The 20,197-nt window shown below is 47.2% G+C and overlaps 1 protein-coding gene across 21 annotated transcripts in view; it reads right to left on the bottom strand.

The window, feature by feature from the left end:
• EHMT1 (euchromatic histone lysine methyltransferase 1) overlaps positions 1 to 20,197 on the bottom strand; it is a 200,231-nt gene that overhangs the window by 24,573 nt on the left and 155,461 nt on the right. For 19 of the 21 annotated variants that reach the window (XM_084820643.1, XM_084820630.1, XM_084820638.1 and 16 more), the window contains 8 exons: positions 16,751 to 16,857; positions 14,474 to 14,596; positions 10,908 to 11,009; positions 10,249 to 10,353; positions 4,647 to 4,801; positions 3,102 to 3,269; positions 2,576 to 2,720; positions 77 to 154 (listed from right to left, as the gene is read on the bottom strand). In XM_084820643.1, the coding sequence (XP_084676769.1) occupies positions 77 to 154; positions 2,576 to 2,720; positions 3,102 to 3,269; positions 4,647 to 4,801; positions 10,249 to 10,353; positions 10,908 to 11,009; positions 14,474 to 14,596; positions 16,751 to 16,857 (983 nt within the window). The remainder of the gene's footprint in view (positions 1 to 76; positions 155 to 2,575; positions 2,721 to 3,101; positions 3,270 to 4,646; positions 4,802 to 10,248; positions 10,354 to 10,907; positions 11,010 to 14,473; positions 14,597 to 16,750; positions 16,858 to 20,197) is intronic. The other 2 variants (XM_084820626.1, XM_084820645.1) reach the window with 1 other exon arrangement.

The following is a 20,197-nucleotide window of genomic DNA, read 5'->3' as shown; positions in this document are numbered from 1 at the left end:
GCTTTCTGTAGTCTGCACGGTAGCCACCCCACCCGCAAACCACCAAGTTGAGAGACCGCGCACGCAAAGTCCTCACCCTGTCGTACCAGCAGCGCATACTCAGTTGTCCACACATGCACTTACTGGAGGAGCAGTCGTCTATGCACACACAGTACTGTAAGTCAGGAGAAAGCAAAAAAAAAAAAAAACAAGAACAGGCAGCAGTCACTTGTGGCATCACACGTGCAGCCAACGGTAGCCATGTGGGTCGCTGACTGACCATAGCTTCATGGGACCTGCTCAACTGACCCATGGAAACATCATGTGGGGAGGCTGTGCATGCAGCTAGGGCACAGGGCTGGAGACGGGACATTAGAAAGTTGAAAATCCTGCTGCGACAGTTGTTGCGGACTGCAGAAGGGTTCCAACTCCGGCTGCCGGGGCTTAAGCCTTCTGCCATGGAGGTGTCAGGATTGCCCCTGTTGCCTTCTGAATCCTCCAATAGCCAGAATCAACACTCAGACAAAAAGGGCTGCTTTCCAAGGCTTTAATTCCATTCAACCTAATGAAGCTTACAGATGCTAATTGCCTGAGACTCAGAGGAACTACAAAGCAACAGCCTGCCAGGGGTTTCTAAGAGTTAGGACGTCGGTTGGTCTCCGTTTGGGGGAAAGTCAGGCAACTCTCTGAACATAAGGAATAGGATGAGAAGGTCTCCCCCTCTCCCATGGGGCCTCGGGGCACAGCTGTTGACGTCGAGCCAATCGGGCCGAGTGCCTGAGCTCGGCTCCTGCAACCTCTCACTTGTGCCTGCGCCTCGCGTCCAAAAGCTCAAGTTGTCCCTCCCTTTCCATGCCAGGGTCACTGTTGCTCCCAGGGATGTGAGTGGGGGGGAGGGCTCCCCTTCCAGCTGTGCCTCTGAAACCTGAGACAGTTCCTCTCCCACGGATTGTACCTCCTCCTCAAAATCAGAGCAGCTTTGGGACTCTCAGATCCAACCCTGACCGAAGGTGGTGCCAAGGAACTAACAGAGATTCCCCTGTAACAGGGTGAGGATTTTAGGCAAGGAAACGTCACAGATGAAAACAAAATGGCTCCTGACGGTCTGCTGGAAAAGGCAAGGGCTAGAAGGGGCGCTGCAGGCACCTCCCACACGTTCTCATTCAGTATATTCAAATCCCACGATGAATATCTGAACGGCAAGAGGGGATGGCAGAGCAGGAGTGGGGATGTTGCTGGGCTCCCGGGTCTCACTAGCCCTTGCCAGAATGGTCCATGACCAGGGATGAAGGGAGTTTTAGTCCTGCAACATGCAGGCTAACGTTTAGCTTCTCCACTGTTTTTATGTTTCTGATTTGTTTTTATTGGAACGTATTATTGTATCATATCATATTGGGGCTTCGTTTGGGTTTTGTCCCTTTTGTATAGCATCCTGATATTTTAGGATTTATTTATTATATTTATATTTATTTATTACATTTATATCCCACCTTTTTTCCTCCTTAAGGAACCCATAATCCTCCTCCTCTCCATTTTAGCCTCACAACTTTAAATAAATGACTAACAGAACAGATCCGGAGAACTATAGTATCCTCGGCCCTGTGACAGAGGAAGCAGTGATGTGGGGTGGAACATTTCCCAGTGCTTTATTTTTCCACAAAACATTTTCCGATTCATAAGTTCGTTAATAAAAATGAATCTAAGCCAATTGGAAATACAACACTAAGCACACCTGGAAGTTTCAAAATTTATATTTTTCAGGTGATTATCCTCAGCAAGTATGTGAGAAAATGCATCTATGTCACTGAATTACTTCTATGTTTCAGAGTGAAATGGAACTAATACGTACTGACAACAAAACTTAAGATGCCCCAGCAATCTCTGTGAAAGAGAGTTGAACTCTGTTGAAACAGATGCTTATCAGCATATCATGCTCATTTCTCTGGGTTGCTAAACTTAGTGTGTCCACAGTTTTCAGTACCTTTGGGTTTTTTTTTTCCTTAAATACAAACGATGTTAGGGAATGTTTAATTTTTATCCCAATAAAATATCTACATAATATAGCATTTCAGTCACATTAAGTGTGCTTGAATTTTTTTACCTCAGGTATTTCATCTGAAATACTTGTGGGACAAAAAAAAATCAACATGGGATACCTTTTAAAAGCTTTGTTTACTAAATACAAGCAGGATAAACATGCGAAATTAGATCTCTCGGACATCAGAACAGTTTCTGACGCCAACTGAAAATTTCCCTATGCAAACTGGCATTGGAAAATAGTCCAGTTCAACAATTTCCAGATTTCACATCGCTGAGGGGAAGGAAGCTTTATCTTTTCAATCGCTTCTTCACAATCCATCCCTACAGAGATTGCTATGAGGAAACAGAAGGGAGGGAGCAAAGGGCTGGATGCATCCGATCTTGTCTGATCTCTGACTCATGGCACTCTGCTGCACGCAAACACATCTGCATATGGAGACCTGAGACCATCCTCTTTCACCCCGGAGGGGAGGAGAAGGGCAGCGGGGGTGTAGGGGATGTAGAAGGAGAAAAGGAAAAGAAGGGCAAAGGGAGCTGCAAAGCAGCCTGTCTTAACCTGCAAATGAGTGATGTTTCTGTCGATGTTCATGGGGGAAGTTACGCAGTTCTGGGAAACGTATTTGTAGTTGCTGGGGCAGGGCTCACTGTCGACAGAATTGATGCATGGAATCGGGATCCGTTCGTAACCCCGGGCGATGTCTCTGCCACAGGAGGGAGAAGGAAAGAATCACTTTAAAACGACAGGAGTAAGACGCACGACTCGCGAGCGCACATGCAGCTTGCCCTCCGCCACACCAGGCAGAGCGTTTTTAAAGCCGCCGCCACATCAGCATGAAGCAGGTGCTTCATCTGAGCATTTCCAAACTCGAAAGCTGTTCTCAAGAACCCACCGTCAGATCTGCAAGTTCCCCTTCGCCACCAGAGATCCCCCTTGTTTTTGAATGGTGAATCTGGAAGCTCGGAACTAAGCTCTTCAGTGGGGCTTTCCAGAATGTGGGGTGGGGTTGGGGGACAGAACCTTTCAGACAGACAGGGTGGCCTGTAGCTGACGCAGGCAAGCCAGGGCAGACAGGCTCTCACACCTGCTCAGTATCTTCTCCACCTGGACGGGTTTGTCGGGAGTCGATTCTTTGAGGGTCTTGTTCATCTGCAGGGCGACCCAGACTTGAGAGTTGAGACTCGAACACTGCAGGGGAGTCTCGCCCTCCTTGTTCTTCAGGGTGACATCTGAGCCTCGGGAGAGAAAGAGGCTGCGAGGCAAAAAAAAAGCAAAAACAGTCACAGAAGTAATTTAGCCCCAGCTCATACATGCAGCAGCTGTTGATATTAGGGGAGCAACCGCAGCTCAGCGGCACAGCACAGGCCATTTCCGATTCTGAAGAGGACCACAGCAAGAGAAGAATCCATCACAGTGCAGAAAAGGGTAAGTCAAATGATCAAGGGGCCGGAGCAACTCCCCTGCGAGGAAAGGTTACAACAACTGGGATTGTTTAGCTTGGAGAAAAGGCGAGTAAGGGGAGACACGAGAGGTGTACAAAATTATGCCTGGTGTGGAGAATGTGGCTAGGGAGACATTTTTCTCCTTCTCTCATAATACTAGAACCCAAAGGGGTCATCCCATGAAGCTGAGATTCAGGACAGATAAAAGGAAGGACTTCTTCACACGGCACATAGTCAAACAATGGAATTCACTATCACGAAATGTAGCAATGGCCACCAATTTGGATGGCTTTAAAAAGGAATTGGACAAATTCATGGAGGATAAGGCTGTTAATGGCTACTGGTCCTGATGGCTCTATGGATCAGAGGCGGTAAGCCTCTGTACACAAGTTGCTGCGGAACATGGGCAGGAGGGTGCTATTGCGCTCATGTTCTGCTTGCGGGTTTCCCAGGGGCAGCTGGTTGGCCACTGTGTGAACATAATGCTGGACAAGATGGACCTTTGGTCTGATCCAGCAGGGCTCTTATGTTTTTATCCCAAAAGCAGGCTTCCCTCTCCCCCAATTGCTCTATTTTTAAAAATAGATTCCGGAATGACACTTGCTAACAAAGCTATCTCCACATGGATAGAATGCCATTCATTTGTGATACAGAAAAGTTCATCACTCAGCAACATTTGAGCAATGGCAGACGTATGCCAAATAGCCATCACAGAATCAACATTACAGACAGCTTTTCTCTCACCTCAGTTAATACACAGTACTTCCCGACGAGGGCACAATTTACTCAGTCCTCTTGAGGGCTGTTGTTGAGCAATGAAGTAATAGCGGTTAGAGTGTTGGACTAGGAGTCGGGAGACCTGGGTTCTAGTCCCCACTCAGCCGTGAAACTCACTGAGTGACTTTGGGCCAGTCACAGATTCTCAGCCCAACCTACCTCACAGGGGCCTATAAGACCATCAAGTCCAACCCCCTGCTCAACGCAGGAATCTAAGTCAAAGCATCCCTGACAGATGGCTGTCCAGCTTGTTAAGCAAGTGAATGGCAAAGTACTAGGACTGCTGTCTTCCTGGCATTTGAGGTTCAGTGGAGGAGGCATCTGGAGGCATTATCTTTTCCTCGCCCTGCCTGTCCAGGTGGCGAGAAGAGCATCGATGGGAGAGGACAAACCACGGGAGCCATACTTACACCACACATTCATAGCGGTTCTCTCGAGCTGCAATGTGCAGGGGGGAATCTCCATGAATGTTCACCGCATGCAGGTCACACTTTGCAGCCAGCAAAATCTCCGCTATGTCGACGCACCCCGAAAAAGCAGCCCAGTGTAAACAGATGTTCTCCTCCTGGAAAAGGGGGTGGGGGACAGAAAGATGTTTAGTGCTCCAGAGGGACTCCCCTCTCCTTAAGGGCTTTTCCTGAAGTATGTGGGCTGCCTTCTCTAGACTGCTCAGCCTTGCTTGCAGGCAGGCAGGCAGTCAGCTCCCAGAAACAAGCTCACCAAGGATGGAGAAAGCTGCGAGGAACGGCTGCCCTCCTCGCCTTGTAAGATGAGTCATTTGTTTGCAAGCCACAGCACGCTCAGAATGAATCCACAAAGAGATGACACAGAGATGAAGGGAAAAGGTACTAGCAGTTTGACCTAGAAGCGTAGGAAACCACTGGAGTATCTGAAAGACAGATCCCCAGGAGGGAACCAGCAGCAGGTCGATTTGGAGAGGGCAGCGGGAGCAGCAATGCCCCTAGTGGGATCCTGCCTGTAGGCTGCTCTTGAATGCTGCATGGTGCCATCTTTCCCTCAAGGCCTGGAAGGGCTGGAATACACATGCTCCGTATGGGGATATTCTTCCTGACAAAGGCCAAAGAGTCCTGGTCCTTCTAAGTGCTGAATAGGAAGATGTTTAAGCACGACCCTGGTATAGAAATGGTATCGTTCCAGCCTGTAGATTTCTCCATGTTTTTTAGACTAAGGCCACACCCCTGGAACTCCTCCAGGGCTTAAAAGAAGGGATGTTAAAGGAAATGCTCTTTTACAGAAAAACAGACATGAAATGTCCTCCTCCCACCTGGGTAGATCAAAGCTGTGAACAACAGCTCTAGAGCAAGATGGCCTTCTCTGCCCCCTGCCCCCCGAGTCTTAACGCGGCCCAGGAGATGATATTCATCCTGCACCAATGTTCGATCGCAACAAAAGTGGGTCACGTCCACTCTGTGCCGCCTCTGACAGCCTGGTGCTCTAGGTGTAACCTTGCTCTTACTGGATGGACACATGCCCCCTTGTGTGAGAGAGGGAGTGGGATCACATCTGCAGGCCATGCCCCCTAACAGTGACGCAGCCATGAGCCACGCTGTCAGGATTCCTTTAGCCCCCATTTTATTTCAATGCCGAAAACAAACACAGACGAGAGGCTTCAGTCTACAGCTTTTAATCCGTTACTTCACGGGGTCATACAGATGCAAATTCTCGGTGTCTCTCAGTCTACAAAGGAATGCCTTCAGGGGATTCAAAAGGAAGTTACGAGAGTTGCCCACCATTTGAAGAGGAAGGCGGTCTCACTAGCCTAACTTAGGGGGGGGAGGTCCCTCTCTCTCGTGAAGCCTCTAAGCACAGCTTTCCACGCAAGGCCAATCAGGCAGACTATCTAGGTTCCGCCCCTGCCTTCTCTCTCTTTGCCCTGAGCCTGTGTCTGGCATCTATTAGGTCAGACTCCCCAAACCTGCCTCCTCCTGTTCGCTGCCTCTCACAGGAGGGGGGTGAAGAGGGACCCTCGTCCTCAGCCATCTGTACATTTGTAACCTGAGAAGCTGGCCTAGTCATGTCTGGACTAGCCTGAGAAAACACTTCCCCCCTGTCTGGCGGTTCTACTTCAGAATCTGAACTGCTATCCCACTCCCTGCACTCAGAAACACCCCTGACACCTACCTACCGCCAGCAGCGGTTTGATATCCTGGTTTGTTTAAAGCAAGTGCAGTTAGAACAAGCCACAGTTTCCGGACTTCCGGTTGGAACCAATGTCGCCCTGGCAGCATCCCATGGGCTCTCCGTGGGAGCTTTCTCAAACAGCTTTTTAAAAGGTTGAAAAAACTTTTCATCTCCCCACTGGGGGGCAAGGCAGCATCTGGATAACATCTTGGAGAAAAGTACTCTCCACGAGGTTGCGGGGGGACTGGATTCCAGGATTATCTCCCCAGACCTTTACCAACGCAAAAAGCTGTTCTGAAACTCCTATTTAATAGGAGAAAATAGGGCTGACGTGTTCCATTTTAATATATGCTTTAAGAAATATCAACAACTCCTGAGGGATGATTTAAGAAATATTAACAATATTTGAGAACATCTGAGGACCTGTAAGATCTGTCTGAAGAGAAACATGGCTACACCAAGGAGAAGAAAGGGGCTGGCATCACCATCAACTCCCCCCGTACCTCCTGTGTCAAAAGTTTCGAAAACAGAAGATATAGGGGAATTATTTACTCTGATATAGACGTTATCTTCACAATTTACGGAGCAAGCCAAAAGGTTGGATTTAATCCAAAATTCCATCACCACCTTGCAAGGAGCTGTGGATCTAATTAATGTGTCTTGGCAAAAAATGGAGACGAAAATTAATGAGCTAGAAGACTGAGTGGCAGGGAATGAAACTACGACACAAGTTTGTTTTAAAAATGTCTCTGACAGAATTTCTCAACTGAAGACCTTCACGCGCAGATCCAGTGTACGTATTGTTGGGATTAAAAATCTGTCTAATGATGTAAAATTGCCTATTTTTGTGGACAAACTTTTGCATGAGATACTCCCTGTCCCATCTGATTATTTACTTGATATTGAGCAGGCATTTCATGTGCCAAATGCTAAAGGGACTGACTATACGATCATAGTCCAATTTGCAAAAGTCTCCACAAAGAATTATATCCTGCGTTTGGCAAGAGAGGGTGGAAGCTTTTCCTGGAAACAAGATAAAGTTATGTTATTTCCAGATTATATCAAAGAGGTGGCAAATAAAAGAAGGCAATTCATCAAAGCGAAAAATATGGCAAAACAAATGAACTTACAATATTACTTAAAATATCCTGCTACACTTTGCACTGTGTCTGAAGGTCAGATGAAGAAGTTTTTAAATCATGAAATGGCGGAGGCATGGCTGAACGTAAAATGCGTAAGATTTCTGTTACAACCCCATGAACTGGAATCTTTTTATGTTTAGTCTACATGATCCAGGCTAGGTCAGAAGATAAATTATACATATATTCGTTTATTCTCTTTCATCTTTTCTTTTTTATTTCTTTATTCCAAAATAGATATGATATGCTGTATTTAAATATATTGTTTGAGGGTGTATTGTGCACATGCATTTATATATCTAATATAAAATATATTACTGATTGTTGAAGGTTTATTTTAAGCTTTATTATTATATAACACTATATTTATTATTATTATTATTATTATTATTATTATTATTATTATTATTATTAATATAGGCTACTGGGAACGAACTGTAGGCCTGTTTCTTTGATATAAGATTGATGATATGTTATTGAAATGTACGGTTGTTTATTAAATTGTAAGATTGTTAATGTTATATAGTTTTTAAACTAGAATGGCATCGGAGGCCAGGGGGTATTGGAGTTTAAACTTAATCCTTTAGAGGGGAGGGGGAAGGGGAAGGGGAGGGGAAAGAAATTTCTTTTCTTTTTCTTTACTTCTTTTCCTTTTTTTTCTTTTTCTTTTTGTTATTGTTGTGTCCTCATAAAAATATTGTATTGCTGGGAAATAGTAGTATTGATCAGGTTGTTGGTATTCTTGGTATTGTTTATTTCATTTATAAAGACAAAATAAATAAAAATATATTAAAAAAAAAGAGAACAAGCCACAGTTTCCCAGGTCTGAATGTAAAGCAGAACTGCGCTTAGTTCAAAAGTGAAAGATTTCGGTCTCCTCCTCAAGTGTGCTAAGGAGGAAGAGAATAGGGGAGTGGAATACTTGCAAGCACAAGTCTCTTTCTTATAACGCTAAAGTTAAAACTATAGTTTGTTATTATATCTGAACTAGGCCTCTGTGGCTTTGCACCAGTCACTGTCTTAAATCTTATTTTACATGGTGGTTGTTCAGTTAAACTGCATCTCTGAGCTTGGAGGAAATTACCAAGCAGATAAATGATGCTGTAATGGGCAGGAAAAATGTCCCTGGCAGCTGGACCAAGTTGGAGTTCCAGGGCCCTTTCTTCTTAGCAATCCATACCCCACCCCCAGTCCCATTTTGAGCTTCCTGGCAGCCACAATCTCGGGGCGGGGGTGGGGGATGCAAGATGTCAAAGCTCAGTGCCTGTTTCTTCTCCCATCAAAAAGGATCAAACAAGCCCTCTTCAGTCAGTGGGGGTATGAAACATTACATCTTCCTACACTGAGGGCCAATGTGATGCAGTGCTTAAGAGTGTTGGACTATGAGAAGGCAGAATGGAGGCATTCAAGACGAGGCTGGACAGCCACTTGTCAGGGATGCTTTGATTTGGATTCTTGCATTGAGCAGGGGGTTGGACTCGATGGTCTTGTAGGCCCCTTCCAACCCTACTATTCTATGATTCTATGACCCAGGTTCAAATCTCCACTCAGCTACGAAGCTCACTGGATAGTATTAAGCCATTCAGCCTTTTTCTCACTTGCCTTACAGGGCTGTTGTGTGGATAATAAAGGGGAAGGAGAAGCATGTGGGCTGCCCTGACTGCCTTGGAGGAAGGAACAGAGAGAGACAGACAGACAGACAATGTCACATTCCTTCATCCTCTCCCTACGCAATTAAAACACCCCAGGAAACAAGGCTTCAGGCCACTACTTCATTAGTAAACTTTACAAATGCAGATTCTAAGAAACTCTCAGACTGCATAGAACCAGCTAATCCACACATTTACGAATATCAATAGAGGAGACGAGTGGAAGTTAGAGAAGTTCCCATCAGCTTGGGCATGAACTTCACAGCCAGACGTGCTTCACAGGGATGCCCCTCCCTTAGGGTGGCTCCTTCCTACATTGGCTCCCATGAGTGGCCAGCCTGGCAGAGCGTCTGAGCTTTGCCCCTAACTTTTCCCACTTCGCTCTGCAACAGACACTAGTGTCCCTCAAATCACGCCCCTGGCCCTCCTCCTCCTCCTCTGAAACTTGAGTTCTCATGGTGGAGGAATGGGAGAGCCATTCAGGCTGGGCCATCTGTGTGTCAAGGTCTTGGGAAGAACGTCTCGCCATAGCTGGGCTCACTAGGGAGGGTGCCTCCCTCTGTTCTTGCTGTTTCCATTCCGATTCCGAATCTGAGCTGCCAGACAACTCCACACGCTCAGATTCATTCCTGACAGGTAAAGGAGCAGCCTATGCAAATGAGCATGGCACAGTTCCCAAGCACTAGGTGTCAATGGGAAGAGAGCTGACCTAGGAATGTATATTCCTAAAGATGCCCCCTGCTGCCCCGCCCCTCCGAGCTCTGGCTTCACTAAACCAGTCTAAGTCCCTTGGCACCTGCAGGCATTTTGGCAAGAGGCTACAGTCCAAGGCACACTAAACTTGGGAGGAAGCCCTAACGAACACAGTGGGTCTTACTTCCAATTTAACGTGCACCAGATTGTGCTGTTCAGAGGTTGCTGGTTGCAAACCACTCGCCTAAGTAATTTGACCAGCTTCATCCTCGAAACAATTTAGTATAGCTAAATTGGGAATTTTATTATTTTTTTTTTAAAAGAGGGATGGTCAGGGCCCAACGATTTCACTGCCATCAGCAACTAAGCAGAGCAGGTCAAAGACTTACATTGTCACGGATGTTGATGTCGGAGCCTCTGGCCAAGAGCAACTTCACCAGCTCAACATGCTTATATTCAGTAGCCCATATCATTGGCGTCCAGCCTCCGTCATCCTGGCAACATAAGAGGAGCCAGGCTGGATCAGGTGCAAGAGGGACATCACACACGGGGTTCGCTTTTTCACTGCGCCAGCCACGGCAGACCCAATAACTCTTTTGTGGGAAGACAGCACCAGTTCACACCCCACCCAACTGGGAGGTTCTTGTCTTCCTTGCCCCGGTATGCTTCACTTTACACTTGCGTTCAACTTACTTGTCATTTTGTCACCCATTCACCCTGTTTGGAGAGGCTTCCTTCTGGCGTTAGGTGGGTTTCCACCATTCTGAAGACTTTGGGGTCGTGGGCGAAGTTGCCTACCTCACATTCCACCAGCTCAGGAGTGGGGCAGTGGGGAGGCTCACGAACCATTTCCGAAATGTTTGCCTGACCAGGCCCTTCTAGCAGCATCAGCACATAGCAGCGATATATACACACACACAGCCACCATCCAGAGGTTGGTGTGGCTCTAGAGAGATGGGATTTGTGTGTGCGCACGCACGAGTGCTTGTACAAGGCTTGCCTTGCTGGGGGTCTGGAATGGCAGCGGACTGCATGGACAAGAGCTCACCTGGCAGTTGACATCCATCTGCTCGTTGGATAGCAGGTACTGCACCACATCGTAATGGCCCTTCTTTGCTGCCAGGTGCAAACACGTCGAACCTTCTGCATCCTGAACAAAAGCACATCATCAGGCCGAGATATCACTTGAGCCATTGCTGAGCTTACGAAGTAGATGTCTGGATCCCACAAGGAAGTGTGCTGCGGATCAGGGCCTGGTCAGTGCAACGTGACCCACCTTGCTGAATGCAGCCCACTAGCCAAGGATTTTGGCCTGCTGGGTACTTGACAAAGCCCTTCCCAAATTCTGCAGTCCCCATTTAGCCCACTGGCGGGTTGCTAATGGACAGCAGGCAGCCTGGCAGGTCACTATTTTTTGCACCAGATGCACTTGAAAACCATCAAGGAGTTGGAGGCTGAAAAATCTTGATAGCTGTTTGCTGCAAAGTATGGTGGATATCAGGTGAAAATAAATAGTAGTCTACACAGGGAACAAAATGAGGTGGTAGAAAAAAGAGACGGCAAAATGGACTGAGCGTCTTCTCTTGCAGGTAGGTTATACTGTTTTTGAGAGCTACCCAGCATTTTTTAAAAAATCAGTACAAGGCTCCCTGGAAGATGAAAATTAGCACATCCAAGGAGAATTTTTCTAGCCCAGCTCTCTCCCTGCCATGCTGGTTTTCTACTTACAGGGAGATTTTTAGGTAGGAGATCAAAAAATGTGATTCCCCCACCTGTAGCATGAAATGGTACAATCCATTCTAACATGTCAGCCTTTGCACATGACTCCGTGTTGATCTTCTTCTGTTCCTCTGGCAGCTTAACTTCCTGTTCTGGGCCTCTCCTTCATTTGTGGGGCATGGGAGGCTGTCCCTGTGTGCTATTTAATATCTCTGGCTCTCCTACAATCCTTAGCAATTAAGGCCACACAGGATGCCAGGGGAGGGGGAGGGGGGCAGGATGATCAGAATGCCACTACCCTTCAAGGATGATTAATATACTACAGGGGGAAAAACACAGATATCAGGCTTTATTATAAAGCAAAGAGCTTTGGCTATTGGGCAGTATAGAAATGTAATAAATGGAAGGAAGGAAGGAAGGAAGGAAGGAAGGAAGGAAGGAAGGAAGGAGAAAGAAAGAAAGAAAGAAAGAAAGAAAGAAAGAAAGAAAGAAAGAAAGAAAGAAAGAAAGATAGATCTGATAGGTTGAACATTAATTAGCCTTAGTATAGGTTACCAAAAGAAAAAGTTGGCTGTGGTTTTATTTGGGTTGGGGTTTTTTAAGGAAAAATAACCCTTTTTGCTATTGGTGATTAATAGTCTCAAGCGGGCCACTTCAACACTGCACTGAGATCTGTTCAGACCCCAAACCAGGCTGCAAGAGATCTCTCCCCTGCTGGTGGAGATTCTTGGGGTCTTGCAGATGGTCTAGTTGATTTCAGGTGCTGCTATTCTACTGTGCTTCTCAGTGAGGCAAGCAGAGCTCATGAGATGCCTGCCCTCTCGACAGCCTTCTTCCGATTTATCTTACTAATAAGCCATCAATGTGTTTTTTATTTTGTTTTACAATATTTGTATACCACTCCATATCTAAAACAGATTTCAAAGGGAATGTGCTTCTCTCAAGATGCACCGCAACCGAATCCATGCTAGTGAACCCCTCGTAGCCAGCTGGAAACCACTCTCCTGCACTGGTCCAGTTTGAAGGCCGCCTCTGAACAAGATCCTGAACGTGGCTGAACATCCAGGTGCCCCTCGAGCTCTGCCTGATTATTAGCTGGCAGGCCCGAGTGGAGAGGCATTTCCTGACGCCGTGTAGTTTTGAAGCTGCAAATTCAGGAACCAGAGCGTGCTTCTGAAATACGCATGCCTCCGCCTGCCATTAGGATGCACCAAGACATTAGAGGCTCTCCACACATCCTCGCAGAATCCTCAAGCGGGAGGGGATGGTGAGATAATCTCTGTGAAGCATCTTGGATGCAGGCAGAATCCTCCGATGCCAGGGCCCCCGATTGCACTGCCCTGTCAGCAAGGCCGGCCCTCCCATGAGGCAGGATGAGGCAGTCGCCTGAAGTGGCAGATGTTGGGAGGCAACAGCAAGGTGTTCAAGGAGAATGCTGTGTGCCTTGCAGCCTACTCAGCACCCCTTAAGTCTGCCTGCTGCCTTCAGGTTCAATGGAGAATACTGTCCCATCATTAGTGTGGAAGCTTTTGAACATGGAATGGGAGGGGCGCCATCTTGTCCTTTGCCACAGGCAGCAAAATGTCTTGGGCTGGCCCATCTATGCCAGCCTTCCTCAAGCTGGTGCCCTCCAGGAACTTTGAGCTTCCCCTCTCATCAACCCTGGCCAGTACAGCTAAAGGTCAAGAATGCTGGGGGTTGTAATCCAAAACATCTGGAGGGAGCCAGGTTGGGGAAAGTTGATCTATGCTATACAAGCAGAGGAGGAGGGACAAGCAAAGAACAGGACAACAGAGCTGGGATAAAGGGTGGGGTTGGGTAAACTGCAGCCAAAAGTGCTTTTCAGTCTCAGATCAAATTATCGCAAGTTGCTTGGACCTTGCTCCACAACATGAGGTCATCAGAGGGCATGTCCCTGGTGGTTCCACATGGACCCATGGCCCGACTGGAGTCCACCAGGAAAAGAGCCTTCGGGGGGGGGGGGGGGCTTCCTATGGAATTCCCTGCCTCTGGAGGTCATCAGAGAGCATGCTGCTGGTGGTTCCACATGGACCCATGGCTTGGCTGGAGTCAACCAGGAAAAGAGCCTTCAGTGTGGTGGCCCCCTTCCTATGGAATTCCTTGCCTCTGGAGGTCAAGCAGGCGACAACGTTGTGTTGCTTTCCTCACCTCCTGAAAACATTGTTATTTCGAGAGGCCTTCCTTGAGTGACCGGCTGCGGTTTATCAAACTTGGTTTTATCAGAATTCTGTCTGTTTTGAAACTATTTTAAAGTATTTTAACATGGTGTTTTTATTCTTTATCAGGTCTGCTGTTCTCCACTCCAAGGTCTTTGGATGTGGAGTGGTAAACAGATACTGTAAACAAACAAACAAACAAACAAACAAACATGGCCAAGGAACCTTTTTTGCCCGTGAGCCACACTGGCGTCTGGGATGCATGTCTGGAGACACATACCCAAAGTGGCTGGGGCCAGACTCCCCACCCCACATTTATACATACGCACACACGCACATCACAGCCAGCATGCAAGCAAACGGCTGGATGTGTCTGATCTCGTCTGATCTCGTCAGCTAAGCAGGGTCAGCCCTGGTTAGTACTTGAATGGGAGACCGCCTGGGAATCAGGCTTCCGGCATTGAGCAGTGGGTTGGACTCGATGGTCTTGTAGCCCCCTTCCAATTCTATGATTCTATGTGCCTCTCCCCAGACCTTTCTCTGAGAGGCAGGGCTTCAGGAAGGGGAGGGGCCTGACAGGTGGGGAGGCCTTGTGGGATGGAGATGCCCTACCCTGCTCTACAACTTGGGAACCTTGAACCCCTTCCAATGACAGCCCTTTGCAAAAGAGCATACAGTGCCTCCTCTGTTAGATACAGAGTTAAAGGGCCTTCATTACCTTGGGATCCACTAATGCTCCAGCCTTGATGAGGTATTTCACAGTCTCCAGATGGTTATTCTCCGCTGCTTCCATAAGGGGCGTCCTCTGGTCCTGAGAGCAGTTGTCTATATTAGCGCCAGCCTGTGCCAAGACACACACACACACATACACACAGGAACAATGACCACAGTCGCTGTCTGTCTACTGTAGAGAGTCACAGCGATCAAACTGGTAACTCATCCTGTGCCGCTAAGGAATTTTCAGTTTCCTGTCCCCCTATGCCTGGGGACTGGCCTACAAGACTGCTCACTTTAGTAAAGCCGTGGACAGAAGTTAGACTGGCAGATCTATGGGTGGTTCTCAGTGGATTGGCAATTCTGATTCTCACCTTTTTAACAATACCAGCAACAAAATAACCACACACCTTAAACTATACCGCTGAAATGAATAAAACGTGGGGTGACTAGGAGATTTTTGAATGGAAAGAATGTGAGCTCAGCTCAGTTCCATTACTCGAAACAAAACTCCTGGGCTCAGAATTCTTTAATTCCAAGTGCACATCAACTGTGCCAGGCTCCCGTTGGTGAATCTTGGGGTTCTAGTGAAAAACACAGAGCAGATCCTCCAAGCCTGAAGTCTTCCCACTCCTGCTTTAGCAGACACAGAAATACTGGGGTTCAAAGTGAGGGGGGCAGTATTCCCAACAAAATAATTCATGTTGTCATTAATATATTCCACCAGGGAATCTGTGCAGCAAACCTGCTGGAGAATCATTCCCTTTCCTAGTTTAGGGACGCAAATGTTCTGAGGGCCTGCTCAGCTCTTGATCTCCCTTCCTATAGATCCAGGGTGAGAGTTTGCCTCATCATCAGCAGAGCTGAAATAACTGTACTCTAAAAGATAACTTGATTCCAAGAGACAGAGGGGGTTTCACACAACACGCTAATGCACACTCAGTGGTTGAGTGTGGGTTGTTTTGAACCGTGGGTTGTTTGTTGAACCGTGGGTTAGCGTGTTGTCTGAACACGGCCACAGTGGCTTGTTAACTTTGCATTGTGGCTTATTTTCTCAAACAAACCATCTTCAGAACCCATGGTGGTTAAGAAGCCACACTGCATGGTCAACAAGCCACCTTGGCTGCATTCAGACAACACGCTAACCCACCCTGTGGAAAATGTGCTGTGTTCAGACAACACGCTAATGCATGGTTCAACAAGCAACCCACGGTTCAAAACAACCCACACTCAACCACTGAGTGTGGGTTAGCGTCTTGTGTGAATGGCCCCTCAGAGTTACTCTAACTGGGTAAACGGCATTAAAAGGAAAGCATGAAGCAAGTTGGTACTGTTTTCAACAATTATTTGAAGGTTGGATTTGCCCCTCACCCCTTTCCTTCAAATCCCAAGCTGAATCAGAGCAATACTACAGGCTTCTTAAGAAATTTCTGGCCCTTGCTCTTAAGAAACCTCTCACAAGTTTACCTCCCATATAATGAGAGGAATAGAGTATTCCAAATGGCTCCCTGTGCAAACAATATTGAGAACGTACAGAGCCCAAAGTGATTTTATTGTTTCACTGCATTCCCCTCCCGCCGCCCCCAGCTCTGCTGCTTTCCACCAGTGAGCTCAGGGTGGCATGCATGGTTCTCTTCCCTGCCCCCAATTTATTCCCACAACAGCCCTGTGAGGTAGGTCAGCTTCTAGACCTACTTCACCCACACGGAGCTTCGTAGCTGAGCGAGGATTTGAACCTGGGTTTCCCTGGTCCTAATCTGGCACCCTAACCACTACACCACACTGGCTGAACGTTAGAAAATCCGCTCTTTAAATGGACAGCCAAAGTCCCCCATCTCCTTACAGAAACTTCAGAGGGATCTTCATGGGGACAGGCAGTAGCTCAGGTCCCAATTTCAATCCCAGGCACCCCTAGATAGGGTTGGGAAAGATCCATCTGAAACCTGGACAGGTGCTGCCAATCAGCAATACTGAGCTACCTGGACCAAGGGTCTGACTATCAGGCAGCTTCTGATGTTCTTACATCCCATCAATTCACACTTACAGGAGGCCCAGATCAGTGTTCGTCATTCCTAGAGGGGGGGCTTGGATTGTGTAATCCACTGATGATGTACTAGAACAGACTGGGCATCTGTTTAATGAAAGAATAAACAATCCAGCAACCCTGCTGGTGGACTGGATAGCATCTCTCTGGTGGAAGCTGGCAGAGGGGTGCACTGGCACAGCAGTGACTAAAACTCCCCCCCATCACCAACCCAATTAAAAAAAAATGGGGATGAACCTGAATCAGCATGTGGCAAATGTCGACATGTCCTGACTCTGCTGCTGCATGAAGAGGGGTTCTCTTATTCTGGTGTTCCATTTTGAAGTTGGGATCAATCCCATCCACTGAAAAAGAAAATGCGGACATTTTCCAGCTTTTTTTTTTTTTTTTTGGGGGGGGGGGAGAAGCACAAAGCAAATCCACAGTGGGAAGTCAAGAACAGAGATGCATGAGGGCTCTGTTTCCAATGTGGCACCGTGAGACTGGATCTCACTCCTTGATCTTTGCTAGCTCAAGGGATTATGAGGAAGCTACCACAGACAGAGGCTGTGCTATCATACCGCAGATATATCAAATAGTCTCAGATTATGATGGCCACGCTGCCAGCAAGCCTTTTCTCACTCGTGGTCCTGCTGCTGTTGCAAGACAGCCGCTAGAAAAGAAACAGACTACACTCAGTAATAAGCCAATATATGAACTAGCCTTTTGGCTGGGCACACAGCCCCTTTGCTCCTCCCTTTGCACAAGTGAATTAACGAACAAACAACCCAGGAAGTCTTCCATTAACAACAGTTTGTTGTTGTTGTTGTTCAGTCGTTCAGTCGTGTCCGACTCTTCGTGACCCCATGGACCATAGCACGCCAGGCCTTCCTGTCCTGCGCTCTCTCCCGGAGCGTGCTCAAGTTCATATTCATTGCATCGGTGATGCTATCTAGCCATCTCATCCTCTGCCGTCCCCTTCTCCTTTTGCCTTCAGTCTTTCCCAGCAAACAACAGTTTACCGAACCAGAAAATTATGGTTAACAACTTTGAAACAAGCCAGGATATTAAACCATGGCTTGAAGTTGGCTTAATATCCTGGCTTGTTCCAAAGCTATCAGCCATCGTTTTCTGGTTCTGACAAAACAAGAAACTATAGTTAATTGAAAGCTTCCTGGTTTGTTTGCTCCTGCTGTGAAGGGAAGAGTAAAGGGGCTGCATGCGTGCCCACAAGACATAGTCATATCTTGGCTTATTAAGCTGAGATATGACTACCTGAACAGTGCCTCATGTTACCCCGCTGATTCTCCTGGACCTCTCAGGGGCTTTCGATACCATTCTGGATTAGCTATCTGGATTGGAGATGGCGGCGGGGGGGGGGGAACGGAACAGACGGATGACAACTGCTCTGCATGTTTCTTTTCCTACTTGGATGACCAGTTTCAGAAGGTGGTACTGACTCCTTGGTGGCTCCTTGGCGTTTGTGTTATGGGATCCTGCAGGGTTCCATTTCGCCCATCACATTTCTAAACACCTATATGAAACTGCTGAGTGAGATCATCAGGAAATTTGGGGTGAGATATCACCAGTATCCAGATGACACCCAACTCTATTTCTCCTTTTTGTAAAATCCAGGTGAAGCTGTGGGGATGCTCAACATGCAGCACTGGCAGTGGCTGGCTGGATGATCCTTCAGCGGGACTCAGACAAGTAGAGAAGAGGAATATAGTGTCACAGTACTGAATACTGTGTCACAGTAAAATACTGTGTCCTCTCAGAAGAAAGATTTCTTCCAAGAAGCTGGGTTGATTGTTTCTTTAAAAAAAGTTTTCTCTGGATGAAAGACATTTGATTTGGAGCGTTTTTGCTTTTAAATGCTGGCTGAGATGGATTTGGGACAACATTTTGCTTTAATTTTAATGGGTGAAAATGGATTGACAATGCCTCCCAATTTGGGCTGTGAAATGGTGGACAGGCCTTTCTCCATATTGTGGGACAAATTCTCCAGGCAGGATTCTTTCTCCATTAACAGTGCAATCCTATGCATGTCTGCTCAGAAATAAACTCCACTGAGTTCAGTGGGATGTACTCCCAGGTAAATGTGCATAGGGTTGTGTTCTACGCAAAGCTGAAGAAACCCTAAAGTGGGGGTCGGGGAGTGGGAGAAGCTGGCTCAGTTCTATCTTATGCAAAGGGCTGGATGCGCCCGATCTCATCTGATCTTGGAAGCTAAGCAGGGTCAGCCCCGGCTAGTACTTGGATGGGAGACCGCTGGGGAATCAGGCTTCCTGCACTGAGCAGGGGGTTGGACTTGATAGTCTTGTAGGCCCTTCCAACCCTATGATTCTATGACGTCGAGCAAAGGTCTGATCTCATCTGATCTCTGAAGCTAAGCAGGGTCAGCCCCGGTTAGTGCTTGGATGGGAGACCGCCTGGGAATCAGGCTTCCTGCATTGAGCAGGGTGTTGGACTTCATGGTCTTGTAGGCCCCTTCCAACACTGTGATTCTATGACATCGAGCAAAGGGATGGATGCGCCCGATCTCATCTGATCTTGGAAGCTAAGCAGGGTCAGCCCCGGCTAGTACTTGGATGGGAGACCGCTGGGGAATCAGGCTTCCTGCACTGAGCAGGGGGTTGGACTTGATAGTCTTGTAGGCCCTTCCAACCCTATGATTCTATGACGTCGAGCAAAGGTCTGATCTCGTCTGATCTCGGAAGCTAAGCAGGGTCAGCCCAGGCTAGTACTTGGATGGGAGACCGCCGGGGAATCAGGCTTCCTTCACTGAGCAAGGAGTTGGACTCGATGGTCTTGTAGGCCCCTTCCAACCCTATGATTCTGAGAAGATCTATGAAGCTTCTGAGCTGCTGTTCTTCCTTGACAATAGAAGTGGCGGTATTAAGCATGCTTTTTTAATAAAATGTTGTTTGATGTAACGTGTGGTTTGCTCCTAAGGCCTGTATTGCAGCGTTATACATTATTTGCAGCCCATCCCACCCATCCACACCTTCAGTTGGGCAAAGCAAATTGGGAATCAAGGGTTACGTTATGATCACAGCGTATTAATAGCATTATTGCAATAATGTGGTCAATATGGTATGTTTAAATACATAGGTGGTGGTGCTGCTACCATTACTACTGTCAATACAGCATGCTTAAATGCCTGGCTTGCTAGGGAAAGTGGAAGGCCAAAGGAAGAGGGGCCAACCAATGGCAAGATGGATGGATGATATTCTGGAGGTGACGGACTCGACCTTGGGGGAGCAGGGGGTGGCGACGGCTGACAGGACGCTCTGGCGCAGGCTGGCCCATGAAGTCATGAACGGTCAGAAGCGACTGAGCGAATAAACAACAAAAAGTGCCTAGCTACTAGCCTGCAGCCAAAAAATTGACTGACCTAGGTGTTCAACCAATGAATTTATTGCAGTGTAAGGAATCGCTCAGTTATTTTATTATTTGTTCATGGACAAACTGCTTGCCAGTTAGTGCTTGTAACATACAATGTTACATGAAGAATGCAAAGTGCTAACAAAGCAGAAACTGGTATCTTGAAGCTAGGTGAATGGATAATTTCCAATTTCTTAGTTTGTGTTTTTCTTGACTTCCTTCTGTCTTTAAGGCTTATTCAGAATCAGTTGTGGAGGCCGCTGTGACTGGCAAACACAAAGATGTATTAGTTCCTTTTGCAAAAAGCTCACAGAAATT

The sequence above is a fragment of the Heloderma suspectum genome, chromosome 14, assembly GCF_057233095.1.
Source record: "Heloderma suspectum isolate Gila_16-S chromosome 14, 16-S_ref, whole genome shotgun sequence".
NCBI classification, from domain to species: Eukaryota; Metazoa; Chordata; class Lepidosauria; order Squamata; family Helodermatidae; genus Heloderma; species Heloderma suspectum.
The sequence above is the reverse complement of the archived record's forward strand: the minus strand, read 5'-3'. Positions and strand labels throughout refer to the sequence as shown.